General features: G+C 37.9%; 1 protein-coding gene across 13 annotated transcripts in view; it reads right to left on the reverse strand.

Moving 5' to 3' along the window:
- SOX5 (SRY-box transcription factor 5) overlaps positions 1-20,333 on the reverse strand; it is a 657,473-nt gene that overhangs the window by 54,722 nt on the left and 582,418 nt on the right. For all 13 annotated transcript variants that reach the window (XM_035311618.1, XM_035311591.1, XM_035311614.1 and 10 more), the window contains one exon: positions 2,024-2,170. In XM_035311618.1, coding sequence (XP_035167509.1) covers positions 2,024-2,170 — 147 coding nt within the window. The remainder of the gene's footprint in view (positions 1-2,023; positions 2,171-20,333) is intronic.

Raw genomic sequence — 20,333 nt, forward strand, 5'->3', positions numbered from 1 at the left:
GACACCAACAGAGGCGTTTAGTTTCAACATATAAGCTTCAGTTTCTGACACTATGAGGGATATGCCAGCGTGTTTTCCAAGCCAGGCCACTGCACTATTGTATAAGCTTTATTCTAATTACTGTAGGCTCTATAAAGGTTCTTTTATCATTTAGTATTATAAATAATTGTGCTTCTAGGCTGGAGTTCAAAGCTCAGTATAGCATTCGCACAACACCACAGGCGGGTCAGGTGACCTTTCTCCAATTCTCCTCTCTCTGGTGCTGAGGACAGACAAAGTGGTATGTCTGTCATACGCCATTACCATTAGAACAGAATCTTGTTCTTTTATTACAACTGAACTCCACCGGATTTCTCAGCAGGAATGCTAAGTGAAATCAATGTCTTGGATTTCCAGGCTGAGCTTGGAGGTCACAGCCACTCTATCATTTCTCAGCATTATCCTTTCTCTTTCTCTCGCTCTCTCTCTGAGCTTCCAACTGGCACACAGCAGATTGAAAACAGCATGCATCACAGGGCTCATGCTGTACAATTTTACAGCCTTTTGGAGACCCCTTCCTTTCTCTGTGGCCCACTTTTTTTCTTTTTTTTTCCCCCGCAATTTGCAAATAAGTTTTGTTTGTGTCCTACAGGACTGCAAGCCAAAGGCACTGGAACACCTACAAATATGAAAAAGCAATAAAACACTACGGCTGATCTTGACAGCTGCCAGTAAGATGGTTGGGCTTGATGTTACCAGTAGATATGGCAGGCCTTGTAATTCCACAATTGCCACAAAATAAACACTATGTCCCCTTAGATCTCACCAGACATTCTGCTTGTGCACAAAGATCCAAAATCAACATTGGGATTTTAAGTGCAGTGGATCTAGCAAGCCACTAGCCACACACAAGCCCCCCTTGTAAAACACACAGAAATCTCTTTTTAACCATAGACATGAAAAAAAAAAGAAGTATCATCAGGCACTGCATGGCTTTGTGATCCTAGCTCTACAGTATATAAAAGAAGAAGCCAAGCCAAGGATAAACTTTGAGAAGCCAGAAAGTCTTTACTGAGGAGAGAAGGCAGAAAACATAGACCTAAAGCTTGGTTCATTAACACAACAACCACTGGTTCCACACCATCTATTTTATCCTTTGGATATGTATCTCCTGAGTTGACAATGCTATTATTGACTCGTCTGGTTATTGTTAATCTGTGCTGCTTTACTGCTATGGTCAAAAACAAGACACCATTGTCAATTCAAAGAATCTGTTCCGACACAATAAAGGACATGGACAGCATGCAAGAGGACACTAACAAAAAGAAAGGGCACATTTTCATCAAGCTCTTGCTGTCACCCAAATACTTCTTCCCTGCGTTCTGTAACTGAATTCTGCCTAGCTGGTTTACAACAACTAAGAAGTTCCATTCAATTTTGACTGGTTACTTTTGCTCGGCTGTGGTTTATGCTGAGCATATCTTCTTCCACTGGATATACTGTGTCTTTTTCTAGCTCTAACTGGTCATGCACTGGCACTGTTACACAGATGTGACTGCAAGCTACTACCTTGACCTCTTCAATGAGTGCAGACCTGATTGCCCAGCTACGGCCAAGACTACTCATCAGACCCCTTCCCTTTATGAACAGATCCCAGTGTGGTCTACAACACAACACAACAGACATTGCTTTGGAGACTAGATCCTCCATAAACTCCCAGTGGGCCCTAGGATGCCTCACTGCTTTCCAGATTGCTAATCTGACCATGGTTTAGTGCCCTGAAAGGAAATGACAGTTGTGTGCTGGCACAGGAGGTCTGTCACCTCCACCCACTACCCTTTACTGAAGATGGAGGAAACAACAGTGTCATAGCTAGGGCACGGCAATGGAACCCACTAACAATACTCTCATTTCACAGAGCTATCATGAAAACAAAGGTGCCTGCAACTGAGAGGCACACAGACAACAACAACAAAAAAAAACATACATGCAAGTATCAACATTGATTGTCAGGAATGCTGTGCTGCCAGGCCTGGTACAGTACCTTGCTTTTGGGTGGAGGGCTGTTTGTGCTCTTGTCTGTGTGGATGCTGGTAGGTGATACAGCAGCACCAAGGTTACCCTGGGGTATGCCAGGTATCTTGCCTCCCGGAGACACTTGCATTGCAGCAAGTTGGGCAGCATACAACTGCTGTAAAAATAAACAAAGAAAACACACACGAGGAAAAGAGACAAATAAAAGAAAGAGAAGGAAAAAACAAACAAACAAAAACAAACAAAAAAACATCAATAAATAACTCTCCAAAAATTTCTACTGTAGATCATATATTGTCTTTCTGATGGATATTTTTTATTTAGCACACTGGCATTTCAAGACAAGAATTTTCATGTCAACTTTTGTGATTCATTCCTCGCGGGACAAATGACAGACATCACCATGAGAAATGTCCTAGCTTCCATGTGTGTCCAGGGATTCAAAACAAGTAACAAAAGTTAATCTTCACGTCTTGCCCGAGCTACTGGGCAATCTTTCTTTTCCTGAGAGGCCTCAGCTATTACAGCATCTCCAACAATAGTATGCATTGAGCAGCACTTGGAAATTCACATAATGTTTGATATCAGACTCTGTGCTACCATTTTACATTTCCTCATCTTGCTCGTCTTGTCTTTGTCTTGTTTGTGCAGGCTGTAAGGTGTTTGGGGCAGGGAACATCAAAATTTTCCTTAGCGCTTAGTGTGAGAGTCCACTCTCAGTTGGGTCCTGGAGCAACAATACAGCCAATATAAATATATAAATTTTCGTGGGGATGTGCTATCCATTAACAACTAGAAGTTCCAGTCAAGACCAAGACCTATTTTTGTGATAGAAAACAGATACACTAGGAATGTTTTTCCCTTCAAAACCAAACCAGCAAGGCACTTTAAACACATATTTGATTATTCGCATGTGAATACTTATAATTACAGTCATCTCTTTAAAATTAAGCACTATAGTAAGAGTTTAGTGGATAGTGGTCAGAAGCAGAGAGAAAACAAGCAAACTGTCAGTGCCTGGAAGCTGCACTGACCTCTGAATAAAAAGGGAAAAAATTAATATGGTGGGCAGCAACTGTTGCTTTGTGAATAGCAAGGAATTCAAGTGAAGCCAAATAGAAGTCAGATGCCTGGGAGAGCAGGTAATATAATAACAAAGACTTTCATTCCTCGGTCACAGCCTCAGTTTCAAAGACTCATGCTATGTATTATTTGTACTGTGCAGTACATGTGTAATGTGTAACACTGCACAATGGTGCTCTGTGCCTGCAGGTGCCAACAGAGTGTCTAAGATGCAACATGACAAGGGATAACATGCAGAACCATGGAAGTTGATCTAAAAAAACACGGGACTTTCAATATGACTAGTCTAAGACAGTCTTGTTAGTGTTACTTAGTTGTTTTGCTGTTGTTTTTTAATTAATTGTGTGTGCTGATAAAAGAACAAAGGTCAGACTGGAGGGCACAATGGAATGCTAACCAAACCCAAGAAACTTGAAAGAGCAAAATGAGGATTCAGTATAATCAAACTTACAGAGAACATTCCACATATTACTGTGCAAAAGGAAGAGAAACTATCAACTCTCAGTAGCAGTGTATGTAAGCCTGATAGCAAAGACTTAACTTGATCAAATGAAGATTTACTGTTCTGAGTGTGGGACAACTCAGGGGTGAAGAAATGAGTAAGGTGTGCATCATCCCAACCCTGGACATTGTCCCATGGTTTCCTGTACAAACTCTTCCCTTCACTGGTAAACAATCCTAGCCCTTTCACATAATTAAAAGCATCCAATTTCTGCTGCTGTAAGTGTAATCAGGTGCCAGGTCCTTACTTCTTTTTCATTCTTTCTATTCTTTTCAGAATTCCTATTCTTTTCAGTTTTGAATCATTTTAATTTCCCTTTTTCTACTTTGATCGCTGCTTATTCCTTATTTTTCTGTACTTCTTAATCACTGTTTATCCATCCCTTTCTGTTTAGTCTCACTATCCTTCCCTATCATCCATTCATCTGTTCTCTCTGTGCCTCTTCCTCAGATTTATTTATTCATTTATTCCATGTTTTACCCCCAGCCAGTCAGAGCCAAATAGATGCAAATCAGCTACAGATAAAAGTCATCAAAAACAATCCAGTCACAAATCAGTCACAGATTCAAATGAATGTATTTATCAGTTGAAGTTCATATCCATTCATTCTTTCAAAAGAAGACTAAATCCATCAAGGAGAAAAGAACAAGGGTTTGTGTGAACCAGAGAAGATCTGCAGCAGGCAGTTCAAGGAAAACCAAGCCAGCATTATGTATGAATTAATATATAAGAAGGGCAACAGTTGTTTAAAAAATAGGAAACATGGCTAGGGAACAGCACAACATAATTGGACTCTGGTCATGATAGAGTGGATCAAGTTTTGCCTTTCTTTTGCTCCCTATTCAAGAGCCAACAAAACAAATTGAGACAAACAAAACAAAACAAAACAAAACAAACAAACAAACAAAAAGACGAAAGCAGAAAGGCCAGCAGGAAAGGTTCAAGCTTGTTTAGAATCTATAAATTAGGTATCAGACAACAGAAGTAAAGGTAAAAAACAATAAAAGTCAGTTTGGACGCTTAGTAGTCCTGAACCAGCTGGAGATCACTGACAGGCCCATATAGGGACTGGCTTGTAGATGACAGAGACTCCCAGAAATGTCTGTAAGCCTTTGGGGAATTTTTTTCAAACAGAATCCCTACCTTGGGATTCTGGGAAGGGAAATCTCTACCTCAAACAGCTCTGAGCCTTAAGTTTAGGTCCAAAGAATGAATCACAAGCACTAATTATACAAAATACATTCACAACCTGGTGTCCAAGAATCATTACCATCTAACATGCATCCAGTGGTCACTGAGAAATGTGCTGGAAGGAATCATTCCTCCTTACAGGATAATCATCAACCAGCTTTTTGACAACATAAACAGACAAGACCATGACTGAATAAGCATGGGGAAATAATTTCCCCATGCAACAGCCTAGGAGAAAGCCTTATCTTTAGGTGGTATGTGGACTATATGGATTTTCAAATCATGCCATTTTCTCAGTTCAGGGAATATACCTCAAGACAGATTTCTTACAAGAGTGGAGTAATCTGGAAAGAGAGGTGGAAGAAAACCCATAAAGACTTCATTCTTGATTTGTACAAACTTAGTCCTCCTGCTATCAGGTTCATCATCTCACCTCTATTTAATTGATTTGGCAAATGTAAAGCAAAAATTAAATGAAATCTTATAAGAGGTCCCTTGTGAGAATGCCCTCTTATAAAGTCCCTTCCTACAACACAAGCCAGGTATTCTACTAAAAAGCAACATTGGGCCCAGCTCAAAGGTGAAAAACATCTATCTCATGCAATTGCAAAGGTCTGATTTCTACTTAACCAACAGAATTGCTTCTATATTCCCAACCATTTAAAAAAATGGACAGAAACATACAACATGCAGTGCATTTCTTAGACTGTCAATATTTTTGGGCTTTGACATTATTGAACTTGTCTGTTCATATTTAGCTGTTTTAGGACATGATGACCTTTAGCTTATACCCAAGGAAAGGGCAACGGTGTGACCAAGTGCTGTGAATCAAGACGGCTAAATGACAACAATCTATGCATTCATTTCACAGACAAAATGAACTCAAACAAAAGAACATTTCTACCTCTGCTTCACTGGTAGAATTTCAACAGTGTAGGAGTCAGTCTCTCTTGAAATACCTAACCATCATCTAAAACGTAACCTTATACTTTTCACAGTAATGAAACCAAGATCACAAAAAGTGAAATGAAAATGAAGTTATTGCATATCACTGCTGTAATACACTATTCTTGAGCCTCTTAGTATGTATACCAAACAGACTCCTCAAGCCATTTATACAACCTACAGCCAACCTAAAGACCCATTCTGAAATGCTAGCACTCAAGGAGGTCATTTTCCTGCACTACAATTAATACAACCAATCTATAGGCTCTGGACTCACTTAATGTGACTAGGGCATTTAGTTGAAGTCAGTGTTGGCTGAAACCAATGAAGCACTACCACTAGAGAAGTTTATTTTTACTATACATAACAAATAAAATAAGGATAATATTCTGCTTTTAATAAGATAAGCAATATGTCTTCAAGAAGGCAGAACTAGGCTTCTGAAAAAGCAATTAAAAAGTAACATCTATTGTTTGTTTATAACTAAATAACTATGTTTTAGCTCTCCTGCCCAATATTGCATGCCTTGTTAATGTTTTCTCATTATCCTCTTATAAAAATCTGTATGGAAGCAAAATAATCAGAACAAAGCAGAATATGATACACTTTAAAATGAGCAAGAGATAAAGTTATTTTTATAATATTTATATTTATAATATTTTATAATATTTAATAATATTATAAATACAATATATATATAATATTATTTTATATTATAAAATATTATATTTTATAATATATTTATAATATTGCCACTCTGTTCTTAAGCTATTAAACAAAAATCCCTACTTCTTCCTAGGTCACTACCGAAACCGTTTATAATTCTTCCAATGTATTAAACAGAAATACTCAGCTGAACTCTCCAAATGGACTAGCTCTAACAGTTCTTGGCCTGATGACTCTGTAGTACATCAGTAGTAAGGCCTTAAGGTTAGACTAGCTTTGAAAACTTTCCCCTTGGGCATTGTTGTTACATGTTAACAATGCTCATTACTGCTTTGAGGGTATACTAAAAATGAATTCTTATCGTATTAATACAGAAAATGAGAATGAGATTTAATAGCAATTTTAAAAAGGGTTGAACAAAGTGTTAGCCATTACATAGGCAGAGATAGTTGATTCAAACACCTATAGACATTTGCTTTACTGTATTATGTCTTATTAAAATATTTTTATTAGTGAACACTAGAGATTAAGAGCTGTTCTTAAAAAAAAAACAACAACAAAAAATGGAGAGAGAGAGAGGTTGTATTGGAAACTGAATCAGTTACTGCAATGAGTTTGTTTCTGATATAAACTCATTCTTCAGTGGAGTTACCTCAGTAATGAATTTCCAAAACACTGTGCTTAAATGTTTGAACTGTTGACTGATTCAACACTTCAATTTCTTTGTCATTCTGAGACCCATCATTAAAAATACACACATGAATGGCCCTGTTCTGACTTCACAGCCTTGATAGCTTTGATTTTTGCATAATCTGGGGGAAAAACATGGTATAAATTGAGATCTCTCATTCAGAATACAAATTTAATCTTCTTTACCTCAAATTTAATGCTTATATAAGGCATGCAAAGTGTTTGATTATGGCAAAAAGAATTAATTTTGGATCTGTTCAGTTTTTTTTTTTTTTAATTTGACAAGTTAATAAAAAATTAGAAAAAATCACTTAAACATTTGACACGTCCTACTGTAAGACAGGTTTTTAAAAGTAGTAGCAATGTAGGAAAAAAGATAACTACAGAAATTAAAGATGCTGTGATCAGTGATAGGTAGCAATTCTTTATGGATATGCAAAAAAAAGTTCATCTCTCTCTTCATTATATATCTAAAAGGTACACATGCCAAATGTTCATCTTTTCTATGTCTGAGTTTCCTTCAAAGATTCCTAGTTCAACACTTCAAAGGGACACATTAATTTGTACATTCAAAACTTCAGCAAAGACTTTTAAGTGCCATTTGTTTGCACCAACTGGGAGAATTTCAGAAAAGAAAGACAGTACATGAAAACAAATTTAATAAGTCCCCTTAAAACCTAGCACAAAGAACCCACTGGAAACTAAATTTTACTCAGTTCATTGCTTGAGTTTGCTAGCTTTCACATTGTGTTATTTTCACATAATGTCAATATAGCTTGAGATCCTGAGATGCACCTATTTTATTTATTTTTATTTAATTTTGTTCTTTAGTGTTCTGAATAGAGTTGGATAATTATTACTGTTCTACCTATCTTTATCACTCTAATTTCCCCCCCCAAAATTGCCCTGGCTATCAGTGCTGAGGTGTGCATAAGACTCCTTCTGGCAGAGGACCTCACTTGAACTAGTGTTTCCTTTATTCACTGAGTGAAAAATGGCAAGCTGAATGAATTTGCCCCAAAACTGTGGACCACACAGGGACTAGAGTGGATGTACTAAATGTTGAAAAGCTAAACTGTTCTTTTGTGTGCCCAAAGTAACCAACTTTTCCTTTGAAAACTCACATCCTAGCTTTGCTCAGCATTGAGTCTAGGGGAAGAAGAGATGTAAATAAGCCATGAATCAAGAAAGAACAATAAATACTTAAAAGTTAAGACTGGTCAAATTAATAGATAAGTAATACACTCCTTTTAAGCGGAGGGTGTCAGTAACACTTGGAGGAACTGCCTAAAGGAACAGTGGATTCTGTCTCTTGATGTTTTAGTCAAGATCAGAAGTGTTTGTGGAAGATGAACTTTAGACAAAGAATTGATTATGCCCAATAATATTCCACATCTTGTTTGGTCAGACTAGACAATCTAATAGTCTCTCTAGCCTTAGAAAATATGAGACTTCCTTAGAATGAAACGTTAAGAAAAACAAGTTCTCATTAGAAAAACTGTAAAGCATTCACAAACAGAACAAGGCTTCATTTATACGCTTCATGCATGCAAGTTACAAACAGTCTTGTAACCACCATCTCTCTCATATTATAAAAACACTACTTTTAGAATCAGTAACCACAAGTCTCCATAAAATAAGATTCTGGTAGCTGATCTCCCTGGTTCCAGCCCCACAGCCCTTATTCCCTAGAATAATCTCACTGTAGTCAACAGGACTGCTCTGCCTATGCCAGGCTGAATGCACTAGTTCTTTTCTTATTTTGACCTTCCATGGTATGACCAACCGGGGATCCTTGGCACCCAGAAACAAGGCTGGAGTCCAGGTCACTGAAAAACTGAATGACTTCTAAGTCTGCATCTGGACTAATAAAGGCTTCTATCATCAATGCAGTACATTCAAAATAATTATTGCTTTGCTTATAAAACAGTGGATAAAGTAAGATATGTGCTACCAATTTGTGGTAGCTCTGAGTTTTGTTAGAAACTAATTTTGATGGGTAGGAAATCACTTTACCTAAAGTGCAGCTAGCTATTTGTTATTTGTCTTTCACATAAAAGTTAATATAATCAATAACTATGGTACAGTACTCTAAAAATTCTAATAAATTCAGTGTTCTCTCAAAAGCATTCTTTAATTCTATCAGTGGATAATGCTATTCAAATGTTAGCAAGGTGAGAATCAGCACCTGTTACATAACTGACCATTCCTGGTCACACAGGAAGTCTGTAGGAAACTCTTGATTAGAGCCTAGACCTCATGTCTCCTTTGTCCTATGCCTTACCAAGGAGACAATCCTTCTACAGGATGCAACTGTAGGAACTTATCAATAGACACTTTGTATCAGAGGCTAATAAGATCTGTAAGTTTCTGTGAAAAAAAAATCATTGTGCGTTTAAGATTGCCTGCTCTTTACAAATGAAGAGTTTTTAATTGGAAAACTGCCCAAGTGGCCTACATTTCTATATATACCGTGTTCACACCATATGACAGTAATTGAAATAGAGTGACTATATGGAATGCATATTGGAGAGGAAACTTGATAATGTCTTCTGGAAAAAGCTTGTTGGATGAAATGTTACAGATGAATGGTGTCCCTTCAATGGAAGCAATTAATATTGTACATACAAAAAAAAGTCAACAATTTATTCAGAGTGTTAAGTTTGCTGTGCAGCAACAGAATATAATGTCATTCTTGCTGCCAGTGCTATTACTTATTCTTATGCCAACAAGGCTTCTTCTGTTTGAAAAAAAAACTAAAAATTTCTTTGAAGTAAGGACATACCTTTGACACTGTACTTAGTAAGGAGAATATAGTCAGATAGGCAGTGATAATTCAGAAGACCAACAAACAACAGGGCTTTGTAACTTAAGAAGAATAGGCATTTGTTTTGTAAACTGCTGTCCCTTTATCACAAATTGACTATTCTGTAATGAAGATGAAGTGTTTGTATGAGGGTTCCACATGGAGATTTCTACCCCAGTATGGCTTTTCCAATTTAGAAGCTTGAAAACAGAAAAGTGGCACAGACATTATATACTTGTAGTAGAAAACTCACTGCTGCCTATTTGTTTACCAAAAGTATGATTTCCGAGAGCTTATTTTTCAATTTATCCAAATTTTTGGCAACTAGCTCTGAGCACCTGACTGTGAGTGGCCATTTGACAAAATACTTATTTCATATTACTTTGCTTCACTTGACTGGTATTGTATATAATCATTCATTGTTACCCATTAAGTGACTAGAGTAGTTAATAAGCAAACACTGCCAGCAGAGTTACCGTAAATAAGGTTCTATATATTTCAGATTACCGAGCTATAATTAAGGCATTTCACTATACACATCTCCTTAAGTGACTCTTTCTCCAATTTTATTTATAGATTTTCTGTTTGCATTTTAAGTTGCTGTATTCAATAGGGAATTAAGTCAGGAGACCTCCATGCCTACTTTAGGTCTGATACGGAATTAATTACTTCAAATCTGAGAACTGTTTCTCCTGAAGTTAAGAGCAGAGCTCATGGTAGAAAGATTAAGGTCAACTACATTTCTTATTTTGAGAACATGAATTTGCTCACTTGAATATTGATATCTTGATGATTATAAGATCCCTCCACGAACTGGCTCTCCGTTCCTTCAGGAATAAAGTAGAGAAATAGGTATTTTGCAGTACATGTAGAACACTGCAAGCAGCCTGCTCTAGAAACTCTTGTGAGAAGCTGTCATAAAGTCTAAAATTCTGAAGTCCCCCATGAGAGGTAGAAGAAAGATGATAACCACCTACCAATAGCACCAGAGTCATACTACCAAAGTACAGTTTGGGGGAGGAGACGATAATAAATAAAACATCAGAAATAAGTTGAAAAAAATCATCTGGATATTTTTGTCAGCACAGTTCCTAAAGGTCTTCTATGGATATATTCATTTGTTAATGACAATATCAAATAGTACCATGAGAAAAGTTTTCTTTCTAGTGTTTTGTCCCTAACATAAAGAGTATTTCTGAGCCTGGTGAACCATCCAATTGCATATGCAGTCCTTGAAAGTACAAATTATCATTGTTCCTTGGTTATGTGATGGGTACCAGTTCTCAATGACATCCACTCAGCTCATTCAGAAACTTAATTTACTTTTTGAACTGAGTTGTATTATCTAGTGAAAGGGTCTGGAAAAAGGCCGAGGAGACAGAGACTGACAAACTCTTAGTCCATCATACACAACATTCAACACAGCTCACTTTCACAGGCTCAGAAAGCCACAGCCACTCTCTTCCAGTTTGGGTAGAGATTAAAGAATGTGACATTTGTGCCTTAAACGCAAACTGAGGACTGCATCTGAGCTGCTTCCCTTGTGCCAAGCCCCCCTGCAAAGAATACATAATGAAGGAACTATGGGTAGAAGAAGAAAATTGAAATGGAGGGACTGGTGGTGGACAGAACATCCAAGTTGCAGAAGAAAACGTACTTATTCCACGAGCTAAACTAAAACAAATTGATTCCTAGAATGCTTCTGAAGGAATATTTCCCTTTGTAATTTTCCCTACCAGGAAGTGCTAATAGGACATGACATGGCCTCTTTATTCAGCGAAAACAGTTATTTTTATTTTATTTTTTGGAGGTGAAGAAAGTAGAAGTAAGGTTATTTGGGGGGGAAAAGAATGTCAGTCCTTCTGCGATGCTAGCTTTCCAGCTTAAGTATTTCTCTACCACAGAAAACTTTTAAACAAGTCCTATCAGAGTTGAACATGAATCCATTTACTTTTAACTCAATTTTTCTTCATGTTCATTGCCTTACATGCTCACCAACAAAGATCTACAGAAAACTGACAAGTTCTACCTTGTCTTACAGGATTCTATTGTGAAGTCATGGTATCAATGTGGGGTACCAGCTCACCTTCCCAAGAGCATAATGCATGGCAAAAACATGGATGGCTCCATCTCACATGTACAATTTCTCTGGCTTTAACCCACATGGATCCCCCTCTTCTTGAGCATCTCTTGTTATTACTGGAGTCAAAGACTGCAGAAAAGGTCAATCAAACTTCCTAGACCTGTAGGGAATCCTAATTCCAACTAACTACATAGAAATTGGCCCAACTTTGATCTAGAACATCTTGAACCTCATTGAATCTGAGCAAATTTGATTTGTGTTTCAAACCTGAAAGGTGAGTACTATCCACTTTAAACTAACAGATGTGCCTATACCCCTATTGCTGTAAGCTGGATAACTTATATGCTTTAAAAAAAAAAATAATTGTTTGTTTAACTGGGAAGGTACAAAAAGGGTATGTTAGAGTGTGTGGAGGAGAGGGCCCTTATTTGTAAACAAAATACGTGTGGAGAGCTGAGAGAGTGGAACAGCGCTGAATTAATTTCTTCATTTTGGAGTTTGCTCTGTTATATAGAAGCGCCCATTTTATGAAACAAAGTAGTAGAAACACAACTGAATAGATGCTAAATCTTTTAATTCTTTGATTTTATGATAAAAATGGGTGTGGTCTGTAAAACTCCCCCTCCAGTGGAGTCCATAAAACTCCAGAGAGACTGAAAACCTCTGTAAAGCTTTGGCAGACTTCTCAGGAAATAACACAAGAAGCTGTTTTCTGGTTCATCTCATTATTTCCATGCTTCCCATTACTGATGTAATGGGAAGAGTGACATATATTCCATTAGGACACATACAGACATTTAATTCTTAGAGATTTTGTTCCCCCACAAGTGGTCCCTGAAAAAATCTGAAATCCCTCAGGATTCAGTTTCTGACTCCCACTAAAATGAAAGCACAAACACTAAGGTCCAATGACACCGCATGGTCAGACTTCAGCCCATGCATGAAAACCTTTAAATCTTGCCTGGAACTCATACCAATTTTGGCACATTCTGTACTCAAGGTTTAAGAAACTGTAGACACAATAATATGACTGAAGGTCAAAGGGAACTACATTTTTAACTTTTATTTTCCTCACATGCTGTGTATCACCCAAGCATAAAGAGAGCTTGTACAATGAACTTTGGAACTTCATATTCAGGTCAGCAGAATATGATGGCTACTTCTAGTCTCATCAATCCATATCGATAACAAGATCAAGTGCGAGCCTTCTACTTCTTAATATCAAGCTGACCAAGGGAAACTCATACAATTCTAATTAAGTATGCCAGAAAAAAAGCTCTTGTGACCAGAGGATGTCTGTGCACTTGTCTAACAAGTGCTACAGTGACAGCTGAACAATGCAAGCTTCTCAGTAGTTCTCCACCAGCACCCTCCCATCCTGACAAAAGCTGCTAAGTCCTAGTCTCCAGCTTACCTAAGCTACTCTATAGAAGCATCCTCTCTGTCTTTTAACTACAGCTTTTGCCCCTAAATGTAAGTGGTGAGAATGCAGAAATATCTCTCTCCCCACTCCTGTTTTTCAAGCAAAAAATATGCCATTCATTGCAAAAAGGCTGTAATCTCTAACACATCTCTTATGCGTGCTGATGTAGGACTGTATTCTACGACCAGTGACGTGCACTACATTAACATTAGTTAACTAATAACAATCTCCATAATCCCTTACTACACCTCATCCATCCATGACTATTTATTAAAGCTGATTTTTTTTACAACTCTTTTGAGGTGCTGGATAAATTTTTAAAACAGACAGAGTTTAGACTCCTAAGTGAAAATGGTGACTTGTGAATTTTCCCCTTCATGTCATTTTTTGTATGGAACTTTTTATAACATAAAGGTGGATCTGCTTGTCCAGAAGCATTAAATATTGAAATTACTGCGCAAGCCTAGGAGATATTTTTTATTTGCTAATAATGTTTCTGGGGTGGGAGTACCAAAGAGTTTGCAATGGAAACACCAAGACTCTCTTAACTGTAGTCACACTAGCAAAAGCTGCTATCATGAAGTAATAACGTTATCCAGAAATTGTTCATTACCTCATTCCTAATGCCATATCATTTCACTTGAGTTACTTGGGTCTGATGATGAGAGAAGAGGTGTTTGAGTGGGTGTGAATTAGGGGCACTGCTAAAATTGAAGCTGTTTTAACAGTTCTGTGTTTAATACAGTCTCAAGCTCTGTATTTTATTTTATTTTTTCAGGTAAAATACTTGCACATTCCAAGGCTGACACTGACTTTGGCAGTGTATGGATAATACCTAGACTTATTCATATTACACAGAGTACCACAGAGGGACTCTTACTTCTATTCCTTTTCCCTTTCCAACATTCTGCCCACAAGTCTAACACAGCAGGAATGCTAGTGCTTTGATCTCCCGTGTTCAGAAATATTCCTCTAGAATTTGGATATTTACAGTGACCACAGCAGAAAACATCACTGATAGCTTCTCCCCCCTATCTCTGTACTCCACAAGCCATCTTCATATACCGCACAGCAAGCCATTACAATATGTTCCAACATCTGCCTCCTCATATGACCTATTTGATTGACCCTTTTTATGCTGCTCCAAGACTGGCTGTTCTTTCCAGTGGGAGGGTGAACAGTACTCACTGCTTCTTCAGTCGGCAACTAGTAAATATCCCCATTTTGGGAAAGACTGGGGATATCAAGCGGGAGTCCTCCTCACTTGTCTCCATGTAACAATAATCGACTCCATTCAGTGTTCTTTATCGCTAGCGATGTGTCACGTTTCAATCCAGAACAGGGAAAGTCTCGTTGTCCCTCCCACCTACCACTAGTACATTAAACACTTCTGCCAATTAAAATTTTCCATGACAATTATTAACATTACCCAGTGTTTGTGACTCCAGCGTGGGAAGCATGAATAATGCAAGAAACAGTACAGTCCTCCATTACGCAGGGACATATCTTGTTTTTGCCAAAGTCAGAAACTGTAAAGTATATCTCAACTTCTCCAGCTAATATCGTGGCATAACACAGGATTTGGGTCAGTGATCATATTCATTTCTATTAATGGAGCATCTAAGGTAACTTAAAAGCACTTCCCAATATTGCAGGCATTAAATACTATCCTTACTCTCACCATCTATCTTTCCATCACATATTTAACAACATTAACATACTTCAGAACCACAGCTGATTGTCCAAAGTCATTTGGCAAGAAACAGAATGAATTTATCTATGAAAACATAGAGGAGCAAAGCACTGCCCAGCACCGCAAGTTATCTCCTCTTCCCAAGGATGGAAAACTCAATTGACAGGCAGAAGCTACGTGTATCTGGTGGTTGAAAAGTTGCCTGCATTTACTCCAACCCAGTGTCTTTCACAAATTCTAACCACTACAAAAATATTAAATCATTTGGCCTTGAGGCTCCATTTCCCACCAGCAAACACAGAGATATTCTCACTTCATTTTCCTCTGTTGCTTGCTTACTAACTGGATTTGCCTAGGCAAATGAAAAAAGAAACTGAACTGCAGTACGAAACAGACACTAAGTGGGAGTACGTAGGGTATTCATCTGACTGGTCTGAACTAATCACCTTGAGCTCCCTTTACAAAAACCTGAATGAAATACACAACGTTAGGCCAGATGAATTATACATTCATGGCTAAAGATGAATCTCATACTAACTCCCTGAGTACAAACCAGGAAAAAAACACTACTCTGTGCTCGGCATGTCTGTGCCACTTTTTAATTTTGTGTTAGCAGCTGAATTATTTAAAGTGAAATGTATTTGTCCCCTCTGAAGTTCATGAAAAATACACATTTCCTTTTTACTTGCTACATAAGTAAGATGGAAGGGGACTTTGCCTTCCTCAAAGCTGTACAAGTGGTAAGGCATACAGACACATTTTCAGCACGAAACATGTAGAAGAGGACATGTAACTACCTCCCCCAAAGTTGCCTCCAGACTGCAACTTCAGATTTGTGTAGAGAACATATATGTTAACATAGAGTAGAGTGTGAACGCAAGAAAAATGATGACAAACACTGACATCTGGCCAATCTTGCCCTTCTTTACTGTGTTTGCCTCATATATAGTATGTTTTTAAGAATGTGTGAAATACTTCTGAAAATAACAGTTATACTCCATTTCCGTTTTAGCAAGCAAAGGAACATACAATTTACAATCTTCTTCAGAAAGATCTAATTTACTGAAGTTCAAAGGGCAAGTTCAGCAAATTCCCAGCAGGAGTTAGAGATCTAACTTACCAAGTATCTTGCAAGTTTTGGAACACAGGTGATTCATTGTGATTTTTTTTCCTCTTTTGTCCAAGGTTACACTGCTTTTATATAGTGATTTCTTTTTAAATTTTATCTTCAATTTCATATTCCAAAAAGAATCAGACCCACTGTGTGGTGTTACTATGTTTCAGTAGGAAGCTGACCACCATAATACATTTTTCTAACCAAGAGGGAAGGTACAGGAGGGAATCCTTGCCACCTGCATGCCAGTGATGACCAGCACCCACTCTCTCTCATCCTCCTCTAATTTTGAGGAGATCTGCGCCATTATGATACAATGAACACGTTCTACATAGGACATCCCCAATTAAGGAAGACCAGTTATGATAAGATGTACCTTTGTCCTTCAAAGTTAGTTCTGTTATTCCACTCTGATATTTAATTTACTGCAAACATAGGAAGGATATACTTCTACTTCCCATTGCAGAAGTTAAAACTATGACTCGAAGATAACGAACAATCACCCTCAGATGACCTTTCTTTAATTTATGGTGTAGAAAGATCATACTGATTTTAATGAGCTTAGGATAAGTGACATCCTAAAGTACATATGTCACAGATTTTCTCATAAGATTGAAAGCATCTTGCCTTCCAGTATTGTTTATAATTAGCCCCACTGTCCAAATTGTTTCCCTTAAAATAATTGTTCTTATACATGATACCTATAAGGGTCATAACTGGAACCACTAAAAGTGTTTCAAACTTTTGACCCTCCTTGAAATTAAAGCATTGTATAAACTGTAAATTGTTTTGACCAACAAGACTGAGAACAAGTACAAAATGTTTAGTTTAGTGGTGGTGTAAGGTATGTTTGCAGAATTACATGGCATTTGAATTGCCATTTCTACAGTAGCAGATGCAAGCAACCCCAAAGATGGTATCAATTCTCATTGGCCTAGAGGAAATCTAAGAAGTTGTCAGCTGTATTATCCTTCCTCCCTCTCCTCACTCTCCCCCTGCTTGTCTTCCATATTCTGATGACTGTTTATGAGCTCAGCTGTCATTCTTTGCACCAGGGAAAGATAGATGGGACACACCAACCCCAACCTAAGTGACCTTTGGATGTGACAAGATTTTTAGGTCAGTCCCGCTAACTGGAAGCCTTGGTGTATTGAGGCTCGCCTCAGGGTGAAATTTCCAGTGAATTTATTATCTCCCAATGCCCTTTGGACTGCTTCCCACCATCAAACACCATGGCAGCACTCGGAACAGGAAGAAATACATTAACTGGAATCTGATCGTTTTAAAAGGTTACAGCTGCCCAAATATAATTTAATTTCATACTTGCCCTTTGAGGGTTTGGTGTATATTTTCATTTTATGACTGCAAATGATAAAGCTCTTAAGATTCCAGGCAATAAAAAGGAAAGGGGGGAGAAAGTATTTTAAGGGTTAGAAGTCTATTCAGTTCATAGTCGATGAGCAAAGTGACATATCAGCTCTTTTTTTTTTAAATCTAACATTTCCTCAATTTTTTTTTTTTTTAGTTTTCATTCCTTTCCACGCTTGATCATGAACAACAATACCTTTTAGTGAAATCAAACCTGTAATGCCACCCAGTGTGATATGAAAGGAACATTTGATGTGCAACCATGCACCTATCCTACATCCATTAAGGACCTGATTCAGAGCAGAAATTAATCTGAAGTGAAATGAAATTAAGTGAAAGTGAACTGATACAAAAAAAAAAAAATCAGACTTAAGAATATGCATGAATTTAACCATAACACTTAAAAGAGTTTTAAGTAGGCAGGTACCCTGGCTCATTTTTGATTCTCTCTAACTTTTCCTGTCTGAGCTCAGGTCATATATACAAGTTCATCCACCCACACGGTATGATACAAGTTAGGGTAACCAACATTGCTTTTAGGGGAACATTCAATTTGATTAGAGTCATATACCTGTGCAATAGCAAAAATCTAACACAAGAGTATATGGGATATGACAACCTAGCACACAACACAAAATGCTAGGAAATTATACCAGTTCTCTCTTTTTCCCCACTGAAAGTGGATGCAAGCACCGTGTACTCAAACACAAGCTACCATGCAAATGTGAGCTTGGCCAGCATGGACTAGAGATGGGAAGTGCTGGGTACGTGCATCTTTCACTACAGATACTGAAAACTGAGTTACAAAATGAATGTCACCTCTCAATGAAATATTCTGATATAATTGTAATGACTGTTTCCTTTCCACAAAACTAATCACAGGAAAAATAGAACAGCTGTGGAAAGGAGGAAGGATTAAGTGTGAATGTTGCATATCTTATTTTCAAAGCCACCATAAGAAATTAATTATTTTTGTGCTCCCAAATCCCTTCAGGCCTCTTTAAATATCTTTCCCACATAGACGTTAGTAAAATCTGTCCAAATTACTTTTGCCACCAGTATATCAGACTAGTGTATAGCAAGAAACAAGGCTGCCATAATAATGAGAATAGAGTTGATTAGTCTAATAGGAATATATTCCAAGGCAGCTATTAGTGCAAGGCAGCAAGTTGAAATAAGTTTTATGTGCATGACATGACCAGTGCTGGGACCAGAAGCAATGGGCACAAACTGGAACACAGGATGTTCCATCTAAACATCAGGAAGCTCTTCCATACTGTGCGGGCAGCTGAGCCTGACAGAGGCTGCCCAGAGAGGCTGTGGAGTCTCCCTCACTGGAGATTTTCAAAAACCACCTGGAAATGGTCCTGAGCAACCTTCTCCAGGTGGCTCTACTTGAGTAGTGGGGCTAAACCAAGTGACCTCCAGAGGTCCCTTCCAACTTCAACCATTTTGTGACTCTGTGATATGACATACTGCTTGCCCTAAACATCAATAAGCCCCAAGTTTGCAAAGTAAATATTGGAATATTGATCAGACAGTAATGCAGAACTACTGTGGGGAAAGTAAGAGATATTTAAGGCCAATTTAACCTACTACAAAATGTAACACATCTATTAGTGTTTCTTTCTTGAATTTTCTAAGTTTCAGAAGTTCAGAGTTTAACTGTAAAATCAACATCAGAGATTAAATAGGACTTCAGCCATGTTCTTTTGCCAAATTCAGCTAGATTCATTTTGTTCCCTTAATGAAATAAATATGCTGCTGTATTTTATGGTAATGGCCCAAAACACTTTAATAACACTATCACAAGCTGTAATGTTTTGGTGCATTAACGGAGAACACACTGTTATAATTTGTAAAGAGTGTTTCAAGCCACAAAGGGAAAAGGAAAATTAGGAGAAAAAGAAGAAAATGCTTTGCTGCCAAATGCTATTTTCACACTCCGTAGTGGACAGAAGTGTAAGCTAAGGCATGGACATTTCACCTTCAGAAGGGCAGGGGTAATGCTGGCCTTGCCATGCAGATGTCCTGAGGGTCAGGCTGCCTTCCCCAGCACAGCACCCATGGGGATGCAGAGACTCGGCTTTTCAGCCCCCTGAGTGCATCAGGGAGGAAGATGGGAACCATTCCTCATGGCACCCCACATCTCCAAGGAATTTACCTCACTCTCTGCACACAAACTGGCAATCCTGGGCCTGTTCAGGAGAAACAGATCCTGTACATATATGAAGGAGGTGAAAAAAGGCATGACACAACAGTCCCCAGGTTTCCTCCTGTTGTGCTGATAATCATAGGATCGTGATTTCTAGGCTTCTCCCAGCTTAAAAACACAGTGACTTTTTGAAGTGTTTTTCTTTCCCGTACACATGCTTCTTTATTTTGTTTTGTGTTTAATTTATATATTAGTCCAATTTATTTATTAGTCCAATAGGCAAAGGCAACTCAAGTGGTAGCTTGAGCTGACAGCCCTGCTCCCTGTAATTCTGGAGTTTGTAAGCCTCTGGGATGATTTAGCAAACTTGCTGTATGTTTCTGTTCGGGTAAATGATCTGTGATGTGACTGGCCTCTATAGCTAAGGAGTTAAGGAATGCAAATCCAGGAGCTTGCAACACTTTTCTCCTTCATCAATGAGCAGAAAGGAAGTTAAACAGACCATTGGTAAAAACAGCAAATAAATAAATCAGTTCTGCAAGGTGGAAAGGATACATAGAGGCTAGTCTAGCAATTAGACTCTTAATTCAAGAGCCCAGTA

The sequence above is a fragment of the Oxyura jamaicensis genome, chromosome 1, assembly GCF_011077185.1.
Source record: "Oxyura jamaicensis isolate SHBP4307 breed ruddy duck chromosome 1, BPBGC_Ojam_1.0, whole genome shotgun sequence".
Taxonomy (NCBI): domain Eukaryota; kingdom Metazoa; phylum Chordata; class Aves; order Anseriformes; family Anatidae; genus Oxyura; species Oxyura jamaicensis.